Genomic DNA, 11,122 nt, shown 5'->3' with positions numbered 1-11,122 from the left:
CCCGGGGCGGAGCTTTTGTAATCATCTCATGTTGTCACAACAACCTGTATAAGAACTTTCATAGGAAGCACATGAATACCTGCTTGTTAAGTGCTTTATAGATGTCCTCAATGATAGACTTATCCGGGAAGGCTGTGAGCTCAGCTCTTCCTCGCTAACAGCAATATCAGCTCCGTGATTTCACAGTCTTGTTTTTCCTTCACGCAACCCTGCTTTATCCATAAAAATATCAATGTTCATGGAGTTGTCCTCTTACGAATCATCGAGGGCATTTACAAAAATTTACGTTAAGGCTAATCGTATTACATAGCGACCACATTAGTAAAAGTTTTCCTCATACTCAGTCTATACGAATCCTTGTTTAGGGCTAATAAACTTTCCTGTGGTCTCCTTTGGTGCCCCGATTGCTTTCAGTCCGAAGCTCGCCATCTTGACAGACGCGCAGCGTTTATCAGATGTAGTCCTTTGATGATCACGTGAAAAGATTTCTGTGTGAGTTCTTAATCTGACTTAATTAATGAAACAGACGGCACTTCTATGCCAGTTAAACCAATATTTTTCGTATCCTCAAATCGGATTAGATTTTGTGTTGTTAAGCTAAGTCCTGCGACGAAGCTTATGACATACGCCTCACCTAAGATACCGTCAACTTCATACATCGTGTACTCCATATTTATCTTTTTTCAACAAAGACTCACAAATATCCTCATCAAGGCTAGAAGTATTATATAGAAACCAGAAGAGTAGACATCACCTAGTGCTATGCCGTTACAGATTACTTGTTTGAGCTGATCAATCAGCCGCGTACGACAAAGAGGCTGCGGCAACTCGATAACCAATGGATTTGGACTCGTGGTCTTGACAAACGCACGTGTGAATCATGTGTGGCTCAATAAAACAGTTATCCAGCCAGAATATTTGGTTTGTTACTCTCCAAGGCAATCTGAAAGGCCAACAAGTAAGATCTTTTTCGTGACACTCACATCACATTAGCTCCCATTTTGTCAAACAAGCTCTGCGAAATGACGCATCATAAGAGGCCAAGTGTAAATAATGATGATACGGCGGAAACTAAGCATGCGCAAAAGCGGAAAGGGCAGCACTTAACCATTACATAAAGGTACATTTGTACCTTTTGTATGCATTGTGGGAACTAATAAAAAAAGGTTACAGTATGGTATTCTCCATTGCATATGTGGTTTCTTATATGAAGTCACAAACATTCTGTGCGATACAGAATGCTGGTTTCTACTTTCAGATCTGTACTGGTGACGAGATCGAGATGTCTCTGTCTGTAGGAGTGGGTGACGTGAGCCAGTCACTTCTAAGGGATACGGTTCAAAAAAATTGAAGCTCAAGCTTTCAAGTGCAAGGTCTGTAAACCAAATATCTTGAATCTGTTGAATCCGAGATTTAATCTCAGTTGACCCTTGATTGTTAGATCAGGCACCCAGGTATATCAGTAAAATCTCTAGGAGCATTTGGGGTGTTTGTATTTAGCTAGGAGCCATTATTCATTTTATTTCATTTGCAAATTTGCCCTTATGAGTTTACCTCGTTCTTCTTCCCTCCAAGTTGTGACTGTCCTTCTCCTTCCACGTTGGGAATCGCTTTCTCGTCGCAGAAGCGTGTGTGTTGTGTCTGAGATACTGTTCATGAACAGCGCCAACTTTCATCTGGTTGCACTCCGAGCGGCCTTTTCAATGACACTCGATTTTTGTTTGACGACACGGTTGTTAAGCACGTCGCGCATTATAGTCCAGGCCATACTCTTATCCTTGCCGAGCGACATGGAAGAAGTTTGGGCACCCTTCTGTCCATCGGTACCGCAAACGGAGGTATTGACAAATGAGAAAATGCCTCATTTTCTTTCGCATGGGTGAATGGCACTTGAGCGGAAGCAAGAAGGCACCGGAGAAGCTGCAGTAGTCAGTTTACTGCCGTCGTCTTCTCTGGATGACCAGAAGAACACAGCTGTCATTTTCATGCATCATGAGGATATGGATATATTGGAAGTAGGTCGAAATTCCTGTTTCCTCCTACAGAACGATGCATTTGAACAGAGAACATGACCTTGTACCGTGGTGGAGAGAATGAGCCTCTCTCACGATGGTTTGTTGAGTTGGATGAAGCAATCACTACAAGACAACTACTTGCCCCTTGCAGCAAGTGTTGTTCGCGATGCCCAACCTTGCGGGTCGTGCGAAGTTGGGCGTATGGAAAGCATTTATCCAATCTAAGCTGCTTTTACAGCTACGAACACTTCAAAATCGCTCAAGAAGGTGTTTAAACCACCACAGAGTGAGCTCCGTGCCCTTGTCAAGATCTTGAAGATTTGTCAAGGTCGTCCCTACGACGTCCACTCGTGTGTTCAGCGTAGTCGCTACCCAAGTAGCGAGTGTTGTCGACGAGCCAATTGACTTATCATCGCAAGTTGAAACGTTCATGGCAGGCTTGTATGATGGTCTAATCCGGAACCAACTGCTCCGTGAAAAAGCCAAGACGCTGGACGATGCCATCAACCGAGCGAAGCAAGAAGCGTTCAGAGTAAAGCTGCCAAGTTCAATAGCTTCGTACCAGGACAAGCACGCCATCCGGCCGGTAAAAGTAATGGTCGAGCGCCAATCAATCTCGTACATTCCTCGCCTGGAAATGAGCGTCCTCGTAACGATATAAAGTTCTTTTGTTGCGGGAAGCCGGGTCATATTGCCCGGAACTGCAGACTGTCTTTGCCAAGTCGGCAACAGACACCGGGTGCTTGTTCGGATAAGTGCAAATGCTATTAAGGTTGTCGGTTCGAACGCTTCCAAGGGTCAAAAATGGGAACGACTCGGAGGGGCGAGATCTCTAGTGCGCCGAAAAAGAGTACTATGAACAATTGTCCAAGAAGTCTTTCCAGATTGTTTTGAGAGACCACTACAAGCTTTGATTGACGCTGGTGCGTCGAGCAACTTTGTTCGAGTGCAAGTTCAGACTGGGCATGGTGTTAGCCTGTCCTATGTGAAATACAAATGATATTTCGTTTAGCAAATGGGTCTAGAATGAAGATGCCAAATCAAGTCACTTGCTCAGCAATGAAGTTTGTGAATTTCCGATGTGAAGATGTATTTATCCTACTCGACCTCGATGATAAGTTTGATATCATCCTAGGCATACCATTATTGAAGCATATTCACCTAGCATTGACTTGATGAATATGAAGATCGCCGTCAACAAGTCGTGCAGCACTAATTCGAGGTGCACGGTGACGACAGAAATGGCTCGGGCATATGCATCTGATGAAGAAACCACAGACTCCCTAGTGACATTGTGGTATGCGATGGTCCCCAAATTTCACGGGACAAGCCCAAGAAGATCGAAAGTAGACACACCAAATGGAGGTGGTGCTGTCAGGCGCCACAAAAACACTGTCTCATTTGCTATCGACATGGTCGATTGTATTATGAAATATAATGGGATTAGAGGCGAATATCTTAGCCAATGCGTTGCCTTCACGTCCGTACCTATGATCTAGAGTCCAGGAGCGAAAACATGCATGAGTCATGTCGACAATGCGAAGATGATCAGACGATCTGAGTGCACGCAATGACAACAGTGTGCAAAGAAAATGTCGAAGGGTACAAGTCTGATGAAACATGTATGGACTTGTTGAGGAATTTCAAGGACCCGTCAGATAAAGCATTGCAAGATCTTCTGTTTCGCAAAAGATCGTGTGTTCACCGTTTTGGAGTACTCGGCAAATTGTTGTACTTTGCGGTTGAACTCGGAAATCCAGCAAGCTCCGATGACAAAGATTTGCTTCATTGTCTCTTTCATGAGTAATTTGACAGCCCTTCGGATGGACTGCCAACTGACAGCAGAAATTTTGTGAGTATGGACTTCATATTCGGACTTCCGAGCGACACGCATGGAAGCAGTGGCATCCTTGTGTTAGTGGACCGATTCAGCAAGATGATAATTTGCGCCTGTTTCAGATAAGAGCTCTGCCAAGAAAACAGCTAAGGTCTTTGTAGAGTAGACGTTGTGTTTTGTTTGCATGGCCTTACAGTGCGATCGTGCCTGACCGTGACACACGTTTTACATCGAAGTTTTGGTGTGCACTTTTTGGACTATTGGACACAAACCAATCAAAGTCAACAGCGGCACACCATGAAACGGACGGTCAATTAGAGCATGTAAATCGAATTCTGGAGGACGTACTGCGTAGTTAAGCACGTCGTTCAAAAGTGGAGTGAGTTTCTCCCTCATGCAGAGTTTGCGATAAACAACTCCACGCTTGCCTTGACATGTCATTCGTAATTTAATGTAAGCTAAGGTATTTTTTTCTAGAATTCCTGCTTCCAGAATGGGCGAGGTCTCTACCTCAAGTGGAGGAGGAACTATGGCTACAGAGTCACAGTCAACCCTTTATTCTATCACAGAGTCAAAAGCAAATTTTGACTTAATGAGACCTCTGGTCGACATGACAAGTCGTGGGGAAAAGCACGTCGATGGCTTTATTGTGAAATATCAAGCCGTTGTTCGGTTTGCTCAAAAAGCTATCGCGAAAGCTCAGGGTCTGCAAACAGAACAGACAGAGAAGAGCGAAGCAAATAACAAGATGCTATATAAGGTCAATGATCTTGTACTGCTTAGCACGACAAAATCTTCCCGAACATGCAGTGTCCAACTTGGGAAGCAGGAAGCTTTTATTAAAATATATTGAGCCGTTCAAGGCGTTAAAATGCAATGGTGATGTGTATACATTAGCCATCCCTACAAGCATGCGCATACATCCTAAATTCTATGTGGGTAGGCTAGTGGATCTGACGGTCCTACTCTACTTTTGGTAGATGGTCGAGCTGAAGATGAAGGTTCTTCGTTTGTCAACAAGAGTATCCAACTCAGCACCTTGGAGAATCATCTCGGCGTACAAGATTTGAAGGGCATTGATAGATTGCTCCTTCACTTATTCCAACGCTTGAAGGCGAGAATAGTACTCACCACGAAGTACTTCGCGAAAAGAAACTGCCTCTTGAACAGAGAGCGCAACAGGGATTCGTGAGCCACCTCACAAGAGTTTTCGCCCTTTCGAGGTCGAATAAGTTTATCATGAACCGGTTGCTCAAAACGGGACTCCAAAGCTGAGCATCGAGCGGGACCACCAGTCAAAACGTCGAATTTCGAGTTCTACTCATCAACAAGGTTTGGAAGGCTCTCGCATCGATCTTCACGTGTCAAGCAAAGCTGCTGTAATGCCTCAATCTGCCCGCAATGAGCGCTCTTCCCCCTCCAAAGCAGCTCAATAGTTTTCATGTTCAACCCAAACTCCGCTATTAGACTTTCGCGGAGAGCGTCATCGATTGACTCGTTTTTTATCGTGGAAAAAAGTAGTTGATACATCAACGCTTCTACAAAGTTCGGTAGCGCGGCTATCGATCGGTCTCGGACACGTGAGAACTTCGTCAAGCCTGAGAGTCTGATTTCCCAACGTGGTCCGCAGCTACGAAAATCGCTTGTAGTTTTGCAAGAGTCAACAATACGACAACCAGTGCTTGGTTGTGCTCGGTCGTGGTTGGAAGTACTGCCACTGTCGACTCGGCAAAGCAGACGCTCCATTTTGTTTTTGTTCTTAAGGCGAAAATATGTCCGCCAAGATTCAAGCTTAGCTGCGATGGGCCGGGTCGGATCATCACGGTTGATCCGACGCCAACGAAAGAAGCGTTCCATGTAGAACCTCTTGCCTACATTTCGGTTGAGAATGGAGGAAACATCAAAATTTCTAGAGCCGTTTTTCGCGGTTTGGGTGAAAACTGCTCTTTCATGTTGGCTTGTTTACTGGATCGCATCATTGTTGATCGAAGAGTGAGCTGCTCCAAAAGGTCTTTCAAAAGTATCTAAGTACTGTTGACTTAAAAAAGGAAATGAGGTTATGTGCAACACTTGGCCATTACATGAAGGTACATTAATGTACCTTTTGTATGCATGGTAGTTATTAAAAGATGAATGTTACAGTATGGTGTTCCCAAATGCATACGTGATTTCTTATATGGAGTCACAAACATTCTGTGCGGTACAAAGTGCTGGTTTTTACTTGGGGGTATGTACTGGTGACGAGATCGAAGTGTCTCTGTCTTAAGTCCCTTCTACTGATTACTTTTCACGAAAGCTGAAGTTCAAGCTTTCAAAGTTCAAGCTCCGTACACCCCAGCTGAATCTGAGGTTTAACCTCAGAGCACCCTTGATCTTTTATCAGACACCCAAAGTCTTACCAGTAAAATCTAGAAGAGCCATTGGGGTGTTCTGCATGTTGCTAGGAGCCTAATTCATTTTAATTCAATTGCAAATTTGCCTCAAAAAGCTTAAGTCGTTCTCATCCCTCCAAGCCGGGACTGTCCTTCTCCCTCCACGTCGGGAATCGCTTCTACGCCGCATGTGTTGTGTTCGAGGGACTGTTTGTGAACAGCGTCCTCTTTCAAAAAGCTCATGCAGATGCAACAGATAGATGAAATATGAATATCTAGTAATGGAAAAAGAGATATTGAATGCGGTTACATGCGGTCTATAAGATCGAAGTCTCACTATATCAAACCATTAATGGTCTTAACTATTAAGGGCCGAGCTACATGCTCTGTATCCTAGCGTCATCCGGATCACACCCTTGATTTATCTTGGGCTGTGAAGCCATAGCACGATCGCACTGTCACGAGTCATTCGGGTGCAAAGTACTCTATTGGACGCGAAGCTGTGTCTTGGTTACCCCTGTAGCTGCGTTGCCTTCAGCTTTAAGGTTGCATCCCACTTCGTACGATAAGCCTTTACTCCACACGAAGTTGTACCAACACTTATTTGTCGAATAAGTCCGGTAACGCTGAACCGTTACCGGTTCTCGTGAGCTCTCTGATTTATGACAACACGGGGATTCTCTACAATACTGAAATGGTCTTGAAGTTAAGGGCCGGGGATACCAGAGCTGTAGCCAGTTATTGGCACCATCATGCCGCGATCTGTGAAGGGTTGAAGCGCTTATTCCAGCAAAAAATGTTCTGGCAACGCTGGTGTTTATGGAACCGGTTCACCCTCGGCCTTTTTTTCCTGAGAAAAGATACAGGATAGGAAGATCAATCTTGTCCCGAGCTCGTGACTCCATGTGTAGCCGTACAGCCGTCTCTACGGGATTTATTGCAAAACTTGGGGTGTTGTTTCAACCTCGACATCCATATCAAGCTATGTACTTTGTAAAGTGAAGGATACATCGAAGCGCTATCCGGACATTGACTTCGCTGATGCTAGCTTCCAACACTATGAGCTGGGGAATGAATGTGCCTTCTTCCCTTTCACGACATGATTAATCTTTAAATCTCGTTGTGAGTCTTACACTTGCAGATGGGTGAGTTTGATCTCATGGTCAGATCCAGCAAAATAGTAACTAGCTGAACGTCGAATGGATTTTGCAGCGGAAAATTGTGACTTTTTTAGCCTTCGAAAACAGGTGTAGAGCGCGCAATCCGTGCTGAGGAAAGGTGGAGCGCTGAATTCACATTTTCCTCAGTAAACGACAAAGCTTGTGGCACTTTGTGAGACAATTTCTTCTTCATCGAATTGGAGGTGACGGGTCAGAGGCAACGATTCGCATATCATTTAACCCTTGTTCTTCCCACTATAAGGTCGTTATCTGCGTAAAGCGCGAAATGATCGGGGGCACGTCGAGCCATTGGAATACGCTAGAGTGAAGAGCAGGCACTGTAAAGTACAGGGGGTGAATCTCTAAGCGCAGTGAGTGCTGGAATAGCGTTCAATGTCGTATAAAAAGACCAAACAGCTGCGAGTACACATTTTAGACTGGGAGTGGAACGAGGTCAACGGTGGATTTACACATTTCGCTTTTGTGTTTTGTGCAAAACAGACATGGATTTTAATGGTGTTAACAATCACTAATAAAGACGATGCAATCCCGTAAAGAAGAAATTTGTAGGCCTTGTTACTGTTAGCCACACGTCACTCAGTCCATATGGTTGTATTATGGACAACTGACCACAGAGATTCGTAGGCCTTGTTACTGTTAGCCACACGTCATTCAGTTCATAAAGTTGTTTTTTGGACAACTGACCACGCGTGAAACGATTATTTCAAGTATTGATCCCGAAGGTGTCCTGTGGCTGGTGCAGATAAGAATGCGAACGCTTGATCGCTTTTAGTATCGAGCACGTGGCACTTGAAGACGCGCAGAGTATATCACGTACGAAGGCTCTTATGATGCATGCCAGTCTTGACTGAAGTTCAAGCGGTCCGGGCTACAATGTGCGTCCGTGTTAAAAAGCGCATCAGCGTATGGTAAAATACGCCATGCGATGTAGCCATAGTAAAGTGTCAATTTGAACGTCAAAATTGTTCGATATACGTGGTTTTATTCTACCAGTCTCTCAAATTTCTATATACCACGGTCTCTCAAGTTTCCATATATCACTGGTTCTCAAGGTGCTATATACGATAAGATTCTGATGCACGGGCAAATGCAGTGATTAGTAACACTTAGCTCACTTATCCTAGGTACGAGCCTGCACGTAATCGCAAAGTGTTGTGTAGCAACTGTGCAGACTTTGAATATACGCTTCTATTATTTTACCCATGCGATTATAGGGTTTTCGGATATTGTTATCCAATATCAACTTATTTTCAGTGTGAGCACTAAACTTAAGACCCGGTGGCGTGGGTCGAATGGTCAATACTTCTTTACCTTACGCTGTGTGGCGCGGGTTCGAGCCTCTCAGCGGACAAAATCGTTATCGTACCAGACATGCAAGAAATGTCGGCTGCATGCAAAATATTACCAACAACAGCCAATAATGACTTCTAGATGGCAACTCGTACAAGAAAAACAAGAATCAAAATCAAGAATAAAAATACCCCAGCGGAAAAAAGCAATGTCATATCTTAGTCAGCCGAGTAGTAAAGCCGTGTAATAAAATAATACATAGCAACTTTCACCTGAGCGCCAAACTTACGAAAGAATAACAAATGTAATTATTGGAGATTTATCTAGAGAACACTATCACGTCTTCATGTGGAGGAAAATCTAGAACCGCGTTTTGTAGACTGGCGATTTGGATACGCGGGTACAGTTACAGGAGGTATTTCGGTCTCAGTCGTGAGCACAGAGAGATCTCTGTCGACAAAATTTTCGCCAGTATCGGAGCTAGCTGACTGTGAGCTGACGGTTGTTTTGGGCACATCGCGAACCACTTTGGCACCCAAAGACGACGCAAAGCCGCTGTACTCAGACAAATTCAAATCCACGTTGGAATTGGAGTAGGCCGTGATTTTCATTTGGGGTGGCATGAACCCCGTAGAAGAATGCATCAGGGATCCGAACTGCGAGGACCCGCGAACCTTCAGTTGTCGCCGAATAGGCGAATACGATGTGCTTAGTCTAATGGTTGAGCTGTTGCGCAGTGGACTTCCAACAGGAGTGCTCGTTCGCGACGAATTGCAAGCGCCCAAGCAGCCAGTGATAAGCACCATGTCGTCCGAATACTTTATCAATCCAGAGAACATGCGGCTGCGGCGCAACTGGCGTTGATTGTTAAATCCTTGTATCATTGTAACTTGGTGGTACATCTGTTGCGTCTCGTTTAAGTGCAGCAAGTAGTCGGCCACGTTGACGTTTGGAGGACACAAAAAGCCAAGCTCCAGAAAATACGTGATTAGAGATTCTCCTGTACCGTGAAACAACACTTCACCATTCTCTAAGATTAGCACATCTTCGTAGTATGCACACTTTTTAGGCACAACTTGAAGTGCTGACAGAACGAACTCTACTTCAATTAATGGGGTACCGTCTGACCTCTTGTGAGTGCGGCAGACTTCGTCAATCAGCAACGTACGGCGGAATTTTCCAAAACCAAGGCCTAGTTGCTGAACAGCAACACCTGGGTAATGGAAAGATAGCGAGCGTGCAATTGTCCATGTCGCTCGCTTTTCTTCATACGTGCCAGAGGTGAAGAAGCCGTCCTCAAAATTTGCAAAGTTTAGGTCGCAGAAGTCCCGAGCAAAATTTAGCAGCTCCTTTCTTGGCATAGTCTTTGACAAACTGCGGCCGCGACGTTGAACATAAGAAACGAACTGAGGAAGCCATGTTTTGACAAGACGCCGACGCTTCATGTTGTACAAAGCAGACCCCATTCCAGTACGTTGTGTAGCTGTCAAAGCCAGTCTTTCTTCCACACTCGAATTATATAGGCTGCGCTTGGTCCCTTCAGTACCGACAACGGCAGAAATAGTGATGAAATCCAAATTGTTTTCAGCATTTTCATGTGAATCTGTCTTCACTGTCGTACTCGTCTCGGCTGTCGATGAACTCTTTACTGTTATCGTCTGCACCTCAATCGCACTAGTCAATTTACCACCGAAGGTGATAAACTTTTCCTTGTCTTCTGTGGTGCAAGATGCCTCGGTCTTAGCTGTAACGTCAACAGCATTATCCTGGTTTGACTTGCGATCAGTCGAAAAGCTAATCAATTTCACATTCGACTTGGCGGTGTTCGCGCTTGGCGTACTCTCAACCTCGCCAGTAAAACCAGAAGTATCTGTCTTCACCTCGGTGTGCCTATCACCTGACAATATATTTGTCCTTGTCATTGTTTCAACATCAATTGTACGCATCTTCCCACCACTTGATCTAGCTACCGCGGGGATCGTTTTGCGAATTGTTTTGATGTTTTTGCTACTATTCGCCTTCGTCGTGCTAAACATATCGGTCTTGATTTTGGCGATAACAGCGCCATCCTTATCAAAAGTATTCGTTGTTTCATTACCAATCGACCCTACAGTAAAGGTATTGATCTCGCCAGTCTGAATATCATCATCAAACAGCTCATCACAATTTAGAAGCGCAACCAAGGGTTTAGCATCAACGCCAACCCGGTTCGCTTTATCGCACGAAACAATCACATCTTTTTGATCCATCAGGTGTTTTGACTTTCGGTGCCTCTTTGACTTGGACTTCTTGTCCTTCACCACATCATCTTCCTCTACGATCACAGTCGTATCCGTTGTGGTCCTTTCGGTCGTCACCTCAGGCTTATCGGTCACTTCGATTGTCTCCGTGATCACTTCTGTCGCCTCGGTCACTTCTTCCGTTGTC

General features: G+C 44.7%; 4 protein-coding genes across 4 annotated transcripts in view; 1 reads left to right on the top strand and 3 right to left on the bottom strand.

Moving 5' to 3' along the window:
- Window positions 1–345: 345 nt before the first annotated feature.
- Window positions 346–671, bottom strand: PHALS_08301 (uncharacterized protein; the record flags this gene model as incomplete). The annotated part of the gene is made up of 2 exons (XM_024723625.1): window positions 346–463; window positions 529–671. 2 exons carry the CDS (start codon window positions 669–671, stop codon window positions 346–348), a joined length of 261 nt encoding a protein of 86 aa, XP_024574583.1.
- Window positions 672–7,454: 6,783 nt separating this feature from the next.
- Window positions 7,455–7,694, bottom strand: PHALS_08300 (uncharacterized protein; the record flags this gene model as incomplete). The annotated part of the gene is made up of 2 exons (XM_024723624.1): window positions 7,455–7,571; window positions 7,641–7,694. 2 exons carry the CDS (start codon window positions 7,692–7,694, stop codon window positions 7,455–7,457), a joined length of 171 nt encoding a protein of 56 aa, XP_024574582.1.
- Window positions 7,695–8,239: 545 nt separating this feature from the next.
- Window positions 8,240–8,501, top strand: PHALS_08299 (uncharacterized protein; the record flags this gene model as incomplete). Its single annotated transcript, XM_024723623.1, has 2 exons — window positions 8,240–8,313; window positions 8,399–8,501. 2 exons carry the CDS (start codon window positions 8,240–8,242, stop codon window positions 8,499–8,501), a joined length of 177 nt encoding a protein of 58 aa, XP_024574581.1.
- Window positions 8,502–9,039: 538 nt separating this feature from the next.
- The window catches only part of PHALS_08298 (poly polymerase), a gene marked incomplete at both ends in the record, with an annotated part of 2,440 nt that continues 357 nt past the window's right edge, over window positions 9,040–11,122 (bottom strand). The window contains one exon of the mRNA XM_024723622.1: window positions 9,040–11,111. Within this exon, the coding sequence (XP_024574580.1) occupies window positions 9,040–11,111 (2,072 nt within the window). The remainder of the gene's footprint in view (window positions 11,112–11,122) is intronic.

Source organism: Plasmopara halstedii, assembly GCF_900000015.1.
Source record: "Plasmopara halstedii genome assembly, contig: Scaffold_322, whole genome shotgun sequence".
Lineage (NCBI taxonomy): Eukaryota > Oomycota > Peronosporomycetes > Peronosporales > Peronosporaceae > Plasmopara > Plasmopara halstedii.
The sequence above is the reverse complement of the archived record's forward strand: the minus strand, read 5'-3'. Positions and strand labels throughout refer to the sequence as shown.